This window comes from Rutilus rutilus, assembly GCF_951802725.1.
Source record: "Rutilus rutilus genome assembly, chromosome: 2".
Lineage (NCBI taxonomy): Eukaryota > Metazoa > Chordata > Actinopteri > Cypriniformes > Leuciscidae > Rutilus > Rutilus rutilus.
The window spans coordinates 35,331,430-35,345,295 of NC_140210.1; the positions used below are offsets into that span (position 1 = coordinate 35,331,430).

At 42.4% G+C, this 13,866-nt stretch overlaps 1 protein-coding gene across 1 annotated transcript in view; it reads left to right on the forward strand.

The window, feature by feature from the left end:
• Nucleotides 1–13,866, forward strand: part of LOC311280119 (von Willebrand factor A domain-containing protein 7-like) — a 30,375-nt gene that overhangs the window by 6,659 nt on the left and 9,850 nt on the right. Inside the window, exons 9-14 of the mRNA XM_084392038.1 lie at nucleotides 2,409–2,525; nucleotides 2,625–2,798; nucleotides 2,935–3,067; nucleotides 6,581–6,730; nucleotides 7,443–7,535; nucleotides 7,621–7,889. Of these exons, the coding sequence (XP_084248164.1) occupies nucleotides 2,409–2,525; nucleotides 2,625–2,798; nucleotides 2,935–3,067; nucleotides 6,581–6,730; nucleotides 7,443–7,535; nucleotides 7,621–7,889 (936 nt within the window). The remainder of the gene's footprint in view (nucleotides 1–2,408; nucleotides 2,526–2,624; nucleotides 2,799–2,934; nucleotides 3,068–6,580; nucleotides 6,731–7,442; nucleotides 7,536–7,620; nucleotides 7,890–13,866) is intronic.

Genomic DNA, 13,866 nt, shown 5'->3' on the forward strand with positions numbered 1-13,866 from the left:
GTTGTCACCTGAAGTCTATTATTAGCTCCTTTGTCTTCTTGATGTTGAGATACAAGTTGTTATTTGCACACCACTCAACCAATCTACATACCTCATCTCTGTAGGCAGCCTCACTGCCATTTGAGATAAGTAGCGCCTCAGTTCAAGCCGCAACGCGGAGCTCGGGTCTTTTCTTCCATTTTAATACAAATTGTATCTCGAAAAACATGCACGAATATCAGAAGCAGGGGCGCCGCTAGCAATTTTGGGCCCTATGAAAGAATATGAGGTTGGGCCCCCTACCGCACCCATTCCATTAATACAATCTATCTCTGGGGGCACCAAAAGTGCATGGGCCCTTAGAATTGAACATGAGGTCGGAGCCTCGAGGGATAATGTTTAGAGTGGGTTAAGCTCACGTAGAGGTCAAGGCCCAGCTAAACAGACAGGAACCGTGCTTGCAGAGCAGGGACGTCCAAGTTGTAAAATCTGGGGAAGGTGAATGCCGTGGACCAACTGGCCGCCGCACAGATGTTGCCAATGGATACTCCACTGGACCATGACCACAAGGAGGCCATGCCCCTGGTGGAGTAGGCTCTCACTTCGATAGGGCACTGGAGGCCCACAGAAATGTAAGCTAGCGCATTTGCACCCACTATCCAGTGATAATCTTTGCTCTGTGACCGGATGCCCTTATGTGCGTCCTCCCAAGCCCACTTAAAGCTGCTCTGACTACCTGAACTTGGCAGAGCGCTTGATATACGCTCTTAATGCCCGAACCGGGCAGAGTAAGTGCAACTCTTGCTCGTCCTTCAAAACAGGAAGAGCAGGGAGATTAATGACGTGCTCTGAACAGAGTGGAGAGCACCTTAGGTACGTAAACATGCCTTGGTTTGAGGACGACTTTACAGTCATTTGGCCCAAACTCAAGGCAAGACATGCTCACAAAGAGTGCTTGCTGACGCTAGGGCTAGCAGAAGGGCAGCATTCATCGAAAGCTCAGATTCAGTCCTGTCCTCCCTGATTTGTCTGATGACCCGAAGGAGTAGTGCGACCAGGGGAAAGGCATACCAGGGGAAGCGCAGGTTGCGCTGTGCCCATAAGAGGAGGCGTCTCACCAGTTTGTACTGAGACCTCGATCTGAGTCTACCTTGGTGGTTTATGTAGGACACTACTGCCATGTTGTCTGAGCAGACTAAGACACGGTGCCCTTTCAGTTCTGGTAGGAAGTTTTTGAGGGCCAGAAAAGCCGGATGTCACCCTGCCCTCGAACAGAGCTCCCCAACCCGTGCTGGAGGCATCTGTCAAGACCACCTTCCTTCTGGAGATCAACTCCAATTCTGCGTCGGTCTGGTACAGACGGGGGTCCTTCCAAGGGGCCAGGGCCATGACATAGCCATGGTCCACCTTGATACGAAGGTGGGCTGGAACCCGGGGTTTCAGCCAATACTGCAGGGGCCACATGTGTAGCAGGCCCAGCAGAATTACAGATGATGCAGCCTCCATTAGGCCCAGTATCCTCTGAAATGCTCTGAGGGGGAGTGATACCCCTACTCTGAAAGAATAAAGCGCGCTCCGTGGAGAGTCAGGCCCGCCTTTGGGCCAAATCGAGAACTGCTCCCAGGAAGGGGCTGGCCAACTCTGGCTGGAAGACTGGAAGGTTGATCCTGAGTCCCAGACATTCCAAATGGCTGAGGAGCAAAGACCTGTGAATATTCAACTCAGCCTCTGAGTGGGCCAATATGAGACAGTCACTGAGGTAATTCAGCATGCTTACTCCCTTCTGTCTCAGAGGGGAGAGGGCCATATCCATGCACTTCATAAAGGTGTGTGGAGCCATATACAGTCCATATTGGGAAGAGTTAAAGTGCTCTTTTGTCCGCTATAACAGCGGTGAGTTGCATGGGTGCGTGAACATTTAAATGATGGGCCCATTGCTTGCAAAAAACACATCGCCTCCAACACCTGGAACAGGGAGTTGGGGGGCAGACTCGAGACTTTTTGGAGGGTGGTCCGGCTGTAGGCTTCTGAGGCTCAGGAAAAGGGTAGTGCTTGGTGGAGCGGGAGTGCTATTGAGCCTTAGAGTCTGACTTGGACTGAGCGATGAAAGGTGCGGGCTTCGCGGGCTGCTGAGTCGGTTGATCTTCTGGGCGGTTGCCTTTGTAGCGCACATAGCCAAGTCTGTTGGGCTGCTCAGCTCTCTGAAAGCAGCGGGGTCAGGGCCAGACGTTCATGGAGCGGAGGAGTTTGACCTAAAAAACCTGGAGGACTGCCATGGAGTGGACCTGCGAGGGCTGAAGTGATCCTACAGGTCTTGGATGGGCGACTTTAACTTTCCATCCCAGGGCTGTGGGCGGGCAGAGGTGCACAGTTTTTATTGACCACTCAACATGGTTCTTCTATTTTCTAACCTTCTGTCTCTCCCGCAGTTGGCTCTGACAGGTGCTCCCTCCTCCTCGCAAATATATGTGTTCACCGACGCTCCACCAAAGGATACATACCTGGAGAATATCATCACCGCCCTCATCCGCAGCACCAAGTCTACGGTAAACTGTCCATCGTTGTTTCACTTTCAGTCTTTGCCATCAACATTTTAACCAGTCCTCCATTAGTTTCCCACATTTTTTCTCGCCCTCTCTTTTCAGGTGTCTTTCTTCATGACGACATATAGCAGGAGGAGAAGGGCATTGAAGGCAGGGCCAGATTTTCATGTGTATTATGACATGGCCATGGCCTCTGGAGGTCAAGCCATTGAGGTCCCCAAGTCCAGTCTCTCTCAAGCCACTGATATCATTGTTGATACCTCTACTTCAGCCCTGGTATGATCAGCGTCTTATAGTCATTTTGAAATTGTAAATATCTCACAAACAAAACAGTTATAACAGCTTACTGGTATAAATTATTAAAGCCAAAGTTTTTTCCTTGCAAATGTTTCCACACTTTTTCTTCTGTCAGGTGACAATTCTTCAGCGCTCCAGGGATCCAGGACGTGTGGAGAGTTTCTCCTTCCTACTAGATGAGTCTGTGTCCAACACTACTATCTACATCACAGGAAGTAGCCTCACATTCAACCTACGCAGCCCGACAGGTAAATTCAAAACTGCTTTTAGTAGAATGCGAACCACATATTATTGAAAACTAAATTAAAGCATTTTTGTTAACTAAAATACAAATTTAACTAATATAAAAATATTGTTTGTAACCAAACCATTTTCATGATACAAAAATGAACTAAAATTTATAACAAAAATGGCCATAATTCTAAAGTGAAGATCATGGTAACCCACTAGTAATGACTGAAGTCATTTTAAGCTTTTGAGGGTTTTGTAAAGTTTTGGATGGTAATGATTCAAATGTTACTACATCCTTCTAAAGGAATTACTAATTATTTGGATCAGTATTCTAAAGTGAAGATCACGGTACCCCACTAGTAGTGACTCAAGTGTTACCAAAACCATCAGCAGGAATGTCACAGTGTCTGGTTTGAGTTCCCTGGGTCACCACTAGATGTCCTCCTTCCCCACGGTGTCTGTCACATTATGAACTGCATTCCCCACAATCCTTGTCTGTACCAATCACTGTTCATTGCACTCAGCTGTTCCCCGTCATCATTGTTCCCAGCTGTTCCCTGTTTCATTGTTAGTTCTGTGTGTATATATACCCTGGTTGTTTCAGTGTTTGTCACGGAGTCCTTGTCTATTATCACACCACTTCCGAGTTCTGCTTTGTTGCCTGTTTTGTATTGTTTTATGTTTTGGATTGCTTCTTTGGTTTTGAGCCCTGCCTGGACTGTTTGTGAGTACGGATTTCCCAATTAAACTGCTTTTGGATCTAACCCCTGTTTCCCGTGTGTGGATCGTGACAGAAGGACTCCGTCACACACAAAGATCCAGCGGTATGTTTGCCAACTTCTCTGCCCCAGCCACCGAGCGGGAGAGGAGAGAGTGTTTTGAGGGAACCCGTCTGGTCATTTTTCGTGGGACCCGGGGAGGTCGCAGAGGAGTGGTTGGTCGAGAGGGTATCCAACACCACTCTCCACCATGGCCCCCCTTCGACTCTGGGCTGGTGAGGGACGGGTCAGAGCCACCGTCTCGCTGTCGTAGATCGAGAGGGGGTAGGAGACGCAAGTCTGCCAGTCCGGAGACTGATCTCACCCCAGAGGCCGTCCCCGTGCAGCACGCTGTCATCCCAGAGGTCGTGCCCGTGCAGCACGCTGTTGTCCCGGAGGTCGTCCTGGAGCAGCCCACCATCAGTCCTGCCACGGCCAAGAGAGCTGTCTTCCTGTTCTACGCATTGGCAGTTCTGCATGCATGGAGGAAGCATGTCGTCCCGGAGGCCGTGCCAGAGCAGTCCGCTGTCGTCCCGGAGGCAGTGCCCGAGCAGCCCACTGTTGTTCCGGAGGTCGTCCTGGAGCAGCCCACCATCTGTCCTGCCACGGCCAGGAGAGCGGTCTTTGGGTTTTACGCATTGGCGGTTCTGCACGCTTGGAGGAAGCACTTGAGTTCCGCCCAGCCAGAGACTGTTCACGTTACGTCTGCCCAGCCAGAGACTGTTCCTGAGCCTGTGTCTTCGGACAAGATGGCCGCCACAGAGCCTGTTCACGTCACGTCTGCCGAGCCTGTGTCTTCAGACAAGATGGCCGCCACAGAGATTGTTCACGTCACGTCTGCCGAGCCTGTGTCTTCGGACAAGATGGCCCCCGCCGAGCCTGTTCACGTCACGCCTGCCGAGCCTGGGTCTTCGGACAAGATGACTGCCGCCGAGAGTGGTCATGTCTGCCGAGCCTGTGTCTTCCGACAAGATGGCCGCCGCCGAGCCTGTTCACGTCACGTCTGCCGAGCCTGTGTCTTCAGACAAGATGGCCGCCGCCGAGCCGGTGGTGTCTGTTCCTGAGCTGGTGTTTGCTCCAGTTCCTGAGCCGGTGTCTGTTCCAGTTCCTGAGCCGGTGTCTGTTCCTGTGCCATGGCCGCCTGAAGGGTCGTCTCCTCCCTGGCCGCCCGAGGGGTCATCTCCGCCCTGGTCGCCCGAGGGGTCGTCTCCGCCCTGGTCGCCCGAGGGGTCGTCACCGCCCTGGCCGCCTGATGGACTGTCGTTTCAGCCCTGGCCGCCTGCACTACCTGCTCCGCCCTGGCCACTCGAGGGAAAGTCTGCTTCACCCTGGCCGCCCGATGGACTGTCGTCTCCGCCCTGGCCGCCAGATGGACTGTCGTCTCCGCCCTGGCCGCCAGATGAACTGTCACTCCCTGTCCCCGTTTCCCTCCATGGACCTGGCCCCCCATCCCTCCCCCTCATCCTCCACCAGTCCACCTCCCGCCAGGACTCTTGTTTTGTCTGTCATGTCTTGGAGCGTCTGGTAGCCGCTCCGTAGAGGGGGGGTTATGTCACAGTGTCTGGTTTGAGTTCCCTGGGTCACCACTAGATGTCCTCCTTCCCCACGGTGTCTGTCACATTCTGAACTACATTCCCCACGATCCTTGTTCTTCATTGCACTCAGCTGTTCCCTGTCACTAATCATTGCACTCAGCCAATTCCCCATTAGCATTGTCATTTCCCTGTGTATATAACCCTGTCTGTTTTAGGATGTGTCACGGAGTCCTTGTAATTATCACGCCACTTCTGAGTTCTGTTTCTGAGTCTGTTATTGCCTGTTGTTGTGTTTGTTTATGTTTGATTGCTACCCTGGTTATGACCTCTGCCTGGATTGGATTTTGAGTAACGGATTTCCCTCATTAAAGATACTTACTGCATTTGGATCTTCTCCTGTTTTTCCTAGTGTGGATCGTGACAAGGAATTACTATCCAGTACTTTACAAAAACCTCAAAAGTTTGCTATGATTTCAATCAATACTAGAGAGTTATCATGTTTTTTTCCTTAGAATCCTCCAAATAATTAATAATTCCTTCCATTTGGTAATACTCGAGTCAACACTAGTGGGTTATCATTACCTTTACTTTAGAATTTATTATATATTATGCATTATTAATTTTAAATAATAATCATATTAACAATTAACATGACGACTAAACATTTATTTTAGAATTTACAGGTAAATTTGTATCATCTTAATTTCATTTTAGTCCAGGATAAGTCGTAGTGTCATGCACGTTTCCTGTCTAACCAGAAATGGGGAAAGAAACGTATCAAAATAAATGATCATAAGGTTTAATTTTAAAAGCAGAGGCAGGAAAATTGCACACTTATATTATGATATTATATATTATTATATTATAAAACTTGAAACCTTTGCAGCCTGCCAACATTAAACATGAAATACCACTAGGTCACAATGATACTGAAAAATTGAAATAATTAGCGTATTAATATTGGCAGCCATACAAATGAAATAAACTGAATCTAGAAAAATCTGAAAATGTAATTAAAACTAACAATGTTAGAGTGAAATGTAAGTTATTGAAAATAAAATAGAAAAAAACACTAAATAAAAATGTAAAACTAGTATGTGTTGCGAATTGATTAGGCCTATATTATATTGTGCTGTACTCATTTGATTGATTGTTGATTGTTATTATGCACAGCTTCAATATAAGATATAAAAGTAAGTTCCTTCACTATTATCTAATGGGATGCACTTGCTTCCAGGTGTGTCTCAATCTAACACTGTTTCCAACGGACCTCTGGGAACAATTCAGAGTGTAGGAAACCAGCAACGGATCCAATTAAATGAAACTGAGATGGGCCTGTGGCACATTGACATGACGACAACTCGGGCCTACACCATAAAAGTGATTGGTGAGCCATCATGTACATATTTAATAAACCAATGCAATACAAAAGACTAAGGGCCCTATCATACACTCGGCGCAATGCAGCGCCAGGCAAGTGTTTTTTGCTAGTTTCAGCCCGGCACAGTTATCATTTTCATGTCCTGTGCCACGTTGTTTAAATTGCAAATGCATTTGCGCCCATTTGTGCGCACATGGGCGTGCTGGTCTGAAAACGAGGTGTGTTCAGGTGCATTGTTGGCGCGTTGCTATTTTGAGGCAACTGAAATAGACTGCACTATTGACCAACTGAAACCTGGTCTAAGTCAATGGCACAATATTTTTTGTTATTTAAAGAGCGTTAGTAATATGTGCCTATAGGCGGGTGCACAACACGCGTAGACTCAGCTTATTACACAAACATGCCAAATATTAAAAATAAAAGGATTACAATGTAAAATTACTATTGTGTACATTGGATATGGTGGAATCCAGCTTGTCCCGTAGATGGTCTGCTAAACACTTTTAGACCATGCATGGGGCGAACCAACCATTTTTCCCATCGTCAAACTAGCAAAAGTGGATTCGGACACGCCTTAAGTGCACTTACGCCATGCGGTTTAGACCATGCGCTTGGATCGTTAAAATAGGGCCCTAAGTCTTACTACCTAAGTCTAACCTGTCCTTCCGCCTTTGTAATGTAGACAGTAAATACATTTTAAAGAACATTAATTTTTCAGGTCAGAGTGCGATTACATTCATTTACGACTTTGTGGAGGAATTCAAAGGACCTCATCCTGGATATGCTGTCATTGATGGGCGGCCATCAGCAGGTTTGAACCGCTATTGTGTTTAACTAAGAATCGATTCTTATAAAAAATGTAATGGAGGTGTTAAGATTATTTGCTCTTTATTCAGGCTCACCGGTTAAGCTGCTACTAACACTGACTGGAGAGAAAGGTCCAGAGGTTCTAGAGGTGCATGAGGTCACTCTTATGGAGGTGTCTGGGGTCAAAGTGTCTAATGGAACTATAGAGAAAATGGGTGGTGGAGATTTCCTAGTTACTGTGAAAGAAGTTCCAGAAGGAGAGTTTGTGGTCTTGCTGAAAGGAAAAGACAAGACCTTCTCCAGCCTGTTCCAGAGGCAGACCACCACACAGATGTCTCAGTCCAAAGTCACTGTCAAGGTGCAAACTGCATTCTTTTTTGGAACATGACACTTATTTTCAAAACTAAATTATTTGATCTATTATGCCACTCAAAACTTGTGAGATGTACCAAAAGTTAGAGACAGTATCTTCAGATATGCTGCCTCTTAAGATAATTATTCTTGTCAGGGTTGAGTGAAGGGAGCGAGGACTCAAGTGCAGGAAACAATGGGCTTTATTAATAATACAAATAAAACAAAATACAAACAAAACCTACCCTGAGGGGGAAACCATGACAAACGACACGACACGACACGACAAGGGAACATTCAATGATGATCCAGCACAGGACTGCAAATCTTTTGATCTGCCAAATCTGGTGGAACGGACCAGGCGGGTTCCGGCGGATCTGGAGTCCCAGCTGAGAGCCAGGGCGGCGCTGGGAGCATAGGCAGAGCTGGCACGACTGGCAGCAAGGGCAGCGCCGGCAGGGCAGACCGCAGGGACAGAGTCGAAAGGGTAGGCAGAGCTGGCAAGGCGAGATGATTGGGTGGAGCCGGCAGTGCAGGAAGAGCAGACTGGTCAGACTCGGGCATGACAGGGACCAGGGTGAGGAATGGGAACATCATAAAGAAACAATAATAGGCTTTATTAATAATAAAAATAAAGCAAAATACAAACAAAACCTACCGCAGGAAGGCAGGAAAGGAACATTCAATGACGATCCAGCACAGGACTAATTCTTCTTCTGATTTTTATTGGCGGTTGGCAAACAACTTTTTAATGTGCATTACCGCCACCTTCTGAAATGGAGTGTGGATCAAAATAGCCTATTTACTCACTACTAATTTAATAAATAAATAAATAAATATATATCTAATATAATTATTAATATTAATACATTATCATTCACAACATTATTAATACAATTTTACTAACAATTAAACTCATATCCTTCTAATGAGCCTAGTTTTTTCCAAAAAACGAAATATTGCTCTATACCCAACATGCCCTGAATTCAATTGTAATATTTCCTTCATTTCAAATCAAATTTTTTCTTTACTTTGCCTATCTTTCAGAATCATCCTTTCCTGCTTATACCTACGACAATTAATAATTACATGTTCTAATGTTTCACTACTATTACACTGCTCACACAACCCTGTTTCATGTTTCCCTATTATTTTAAGTGTACTATTTAATCCAGTATGCCCAAATCTCATTCTCGAAATTATGTCCTCTTCCTTTTTATTTCATTATTTTCTCTCATTCCTCCTACCTTCTTCTGGATACTGTAGAACATTCGCACTTTTGTTCCCACATTCCACTCCTCTTGCCATTTCTTTTTCATTTCTGTTTGGATTATGCTTTTAACTTCTGCCTTACTATAACTTACTGCCTATCTACCTGTTTTTTTTTTGTTGCATTTTTTGCATATTTATCTGCTAATTCATTTCCAACTACTCCCATATCGGCTGGAATCCAGATAAATTTCACTATCACTCCTACTTTATTGATCCTATAAACAGTTTGGGCTATTTCCAACATAATGTCCTGTCTTGCTTCTGATTGCATGTTTTTGAAACTGGTTACTGCACTACTTGAATCTGACCCTATTAACACTTTGTTTGGCTTACTATTTTCTACCTACTCAAGGGCTAAAAGAATGGCCAACATTTCTCCAGTAAACACTGACAATTTATCATTAACTCTTTTATTTAACATAATATTTATTTCTAATGAACGCAGCTCCTACTCTATTATCATCTGTTTTTGATGCATCAGTATGTATCTTAATAAACATAGAATAATTTCCCTCTAAATATCTACTAACCTTAATCCTGTCAATACTTCTCTCTTTTTTCCACTCTAAAAGGTGCAAATCTACCCCTAATTCCTCTAATAGCCAAGGTGAGACACTGGATAATGGCACAGTGGGGCTTATCTTTATATCTCCTATCCCTATCTTCTTGACTGCATCTCCTATTATCCAACCAAAACTCTTATTCTGTAGTCTTTCCTTTTCTTGACAAGGTTGTAACACCTTCTGAGTCGGGTGATTTTCCTTATGCCCTTTTAAATTGACCCAATATGTTAATGCTATCTGATTTCTTCTAATATCTAATGGCATTTCATTCATTTCTACTTGTAATGCTGCTACTGGTGTTGTTTTAAAAGCACCACAACAGAGTCTCAATGCCTGATATTGAATCACATCCAACTTTTTTAGTAATGTTCTCGAAGCAGACTGATAAATTATACATCCACAATCAAGAACTGCCCTAATTAATCCAATATATACTGCTTTCAATGAGATCCTACTTGCTCCCCACTCTCTACCTCTCAGACATCTTACTACATTTAGTATTCTTTTACATTTTTCAACAACATTCTCAATATGTATTTTCCACTTAAGTTTTTTGTCAAACCATATCCTGAGATACTTAAAACAGTCCACTCTCTCTAAATTTCTTTCATAACGTTTAAGTTGAATCCGTTCTTGAATTTTCCTTTGTGAAAAACAGACTACTTTGGTCTTTGCCACTGAAAACCTAAAACCCCATTCCATTCCTCAACACTCTACTTTCCCTATTTCCTCTTGCATTTTCCTCACTATATATTCTATATTTCTTCCCTTTTTCCACATGACGCCATCATCTGCAAATAATGCAACACTTATAGATCTATCAACTTTACTAAACACTTTATTCATCATAACTGAAAACAAAACTGGACTAACTATACTCCCTTGAGGAGTTCCATTTTCCACTAAATACTTTGTACTAAATAAATTCTTTCCCTATTCTTACTGCGATCCACCTATCCGTTAAAAAGTTTTTAATCCAAATATACATTCTCCCTCTTATTCCCATCTGAAAAATCTTAATCATTAGTCCTTGTTTCCACAACATATCACACGCCTTCTCTACATTAAAAAAAACAGATACTATACTTTCTTTATTAATTTGAGTTTTTCTAATTTCACTCTCTAAACATATAGCCGGATCTATTGTGCTTCGTCCCTTTCTAAATTCGCTCTGGTAATCCTTTATTAGTTCCTTTGACTCTAAATAATACTTTAACCTTTCATTTATCATTTTTTCCATAATTTTCCCCACATGAGAAGTCAAAGCAATCAGTCTATAACTTTCTGCCAAACTCGGATCCTTACCTGGTTTACATATGGGGACAATAATTGATTCTTTCCACTGTTTTGGGAAACACACCACTTCCCATACCTTATTAAATAATTTTAATAATATTTCTTTACTCTTATCATTTAAATTTTTAATCATACAATAACTTATTTGATCATTCCCTGGCGTTGTTTTTCCTGATTTTCGTATAACATTATTCAATTCGCCTATAATGTAAACATCATATTTATGGCACTTTCATTGTCCCTATTATCATGTATTTCTTCTTAATTTTCTCTTATTGTTTTCTCCCTCTGTATCTTTTCCACGTTACTCAAATTACCATTACTATGTATTTTAACAAATGTCCTTGCCAGCAACTCTGCTTTACCTTTGCTCTCTATTATTACTTTCTCTCCATCTTTCATTATAGGATAACCATTCTCTTTGTTTTTTTTTTTTTTTATTGCCTGACATTCTCTTAATCATACTCGATCTAATGATGTACTTCTACCTAAAGATTCACAATACTTCCCACAAAAATTATTTTTAGCTCTCTTTATTGTTTTCCTTACTACAGCCTGCTTCCTTTATATTCAATTAAATTCTGAAAGTTATGTGTTTTTTTTCAATACTTTAAATGTCTTATTTCTCTCTTTAATTATCTTTGCACACTCTTGCGTCCACCAGGGAACTATTTTCTTTCTATTACTACCACCTCTTTTTGGTATCGACTCTTTTGCTACTCCTAAAATAATACTACTTATTTCTTCATTGAGATCTTCAATTCCCTCAGATTCTCCAATCTGCTTCCTCAAATTTCCACCTTTTAACTCTCTCTTTCTTTTGCATGTCCCTTTCTATTCCAATTTCTGTATCTATAGGATAATGATCGCTCCCTATAGTACTTTACTTAATTACTTCCCAACCACTTATCCCTACCAAAGACTGAGACACCAAAGTAATATCTATTGCGGTTTCTGTACCCTTATTTAAATTTACCCTTGTACCGGATCCATCATTTAGACATACTAATTCCTTTTCATCTATTATCTCTTCTAAAATTTCTCCATTTAAATCTTCTTTTCCACCCCACACCTTACTATGTGCATTAAAATCCCCACACCAAATAATTTTTCCTCTCCACTTTTCCAGTATTGATTCTAGTTTTACTCTCTCTAGCTTTTTACATGGGTTATAGAAGTTAATCACTTTAATTCTTTCTTTCTTGTTCCATATTTCAATAACTATTACCTCTAATTCTTGTATTGTATCTAAACGCCAGTGGGTACGGAAAGTATTCAGACCCCCTTACATTTTTCACTCTTTGTTATATTGCAGCCATTTGCTAAAATCATTATCTTAATGTCCAGGGTGGCCTCAATTCTTAATAAATCAACAACAAAAAAAGGATGCAAGATATTTGGTCTTTATGTCTTCCTTATAACAGTATCATGCATGTGGTGTTTTAAGTAATTTAATTGAATGATAGCTTAGTCAATCTAAGGACCATATTCTTTTACAGTGGGTACGGAAAGTATTCAGACCCCCTTAAATTTTTCACTCTTTGTTATATTGCAGCCATTTGCTAAAATCATTTAAGTTCTTTTTTTTTCCTCATTATTGTACACACAGCACCCCACATTGACAGAAAAACACAGAATTGTTGACATTTTTGCACATTTATTAAAAAAGAAAAACTTAAATATCACATGGTATTCAGACCCTTTGCTCAGTATTTAGTAGAAGCACCCTTTTGATCTAATATAGCCAGTCTTTTTGGGACAGATGCAACAAGTTTTTCACACCTGGATTTGGGTATCCTCTGCCATTCCTCCTTGCAGATCCTCTCCAGTTCTGTCAGGTTGGATGATAAACGTTGGTGGACAGCCATTTTCATGGTCTCTCCAGAGATGCTCAATTGGGTTTAAGTCAGGGCTCTGGCTGGGCCATTCAAGAACAGTCACGGAGTTGTTGTGAAGCCACTCCTTCGTTATTTTAGCTGTGTGCTTAGGGTCATTGTCTTGTTGGAAGGTGAACCTTCGGAGGTCCAGAGCACTCTGGAGAAGATTTTCGTCCAGGATATCCCTGTACTTGGCCGCATTCATCTTTCCCTCGATTGCAACCAGTCGTCCTGTCCCTGCAGCTGAAAAAAAAAAAAAAAACACAGCATGATGCTGCCACCACCATGCTTCACTGTTGAGACTGTATTGGACAGGTGATGAGCAGTGCCTGGTTTTCTCCACACATACCGCTTAGAATTAAGGCCAAACAGGGCCGTTTGAAGGAATTTGGGGGCCCCAAGCAAAATGGACATGGAGGCCCCCCCAATAAAAAACATATTATAATATGTAACCATATTCCGTCCGTTCGAAAAAAAGTTGCACTAACTGTTTGTTACAAGCAGCATTTGCCGTCAGGCAGGTATCTAACTTAAACATATTTTTTCTAGCCTAACTGTTACCTGCTGCAAAATTACACCATTTGTACAAGACAAGTGGAGCTATTTTATCCAGTGTAATTTATCACTTACCACTAGGGGTGTAACAAAATTCACGGTTCGGTTCAATACGATACACGTGTTACGGTTTGGTATGTTTTCGATACAGCAAAAAGAAAGAAATGCCAATTTCTTTTAATTAAAACTTTTTTTAATTAAAACTAGCACCATAAAATATTATTTATTTTTACTTTGAGCAATTCTGGAGCTATAATTGACTCTTCTTAGGAGCATAAAACAAAACAGCTCCTTGGAAAAAATGTAATTTAATATTGTAGTAGTTATAAATAGTAGTTTATTTTAGTTAAGATTAACATTTGAGGGCATTGTATTCATAATGTCAAAATAAAAACGACGTAATGTTACTTGAAGGCATTAT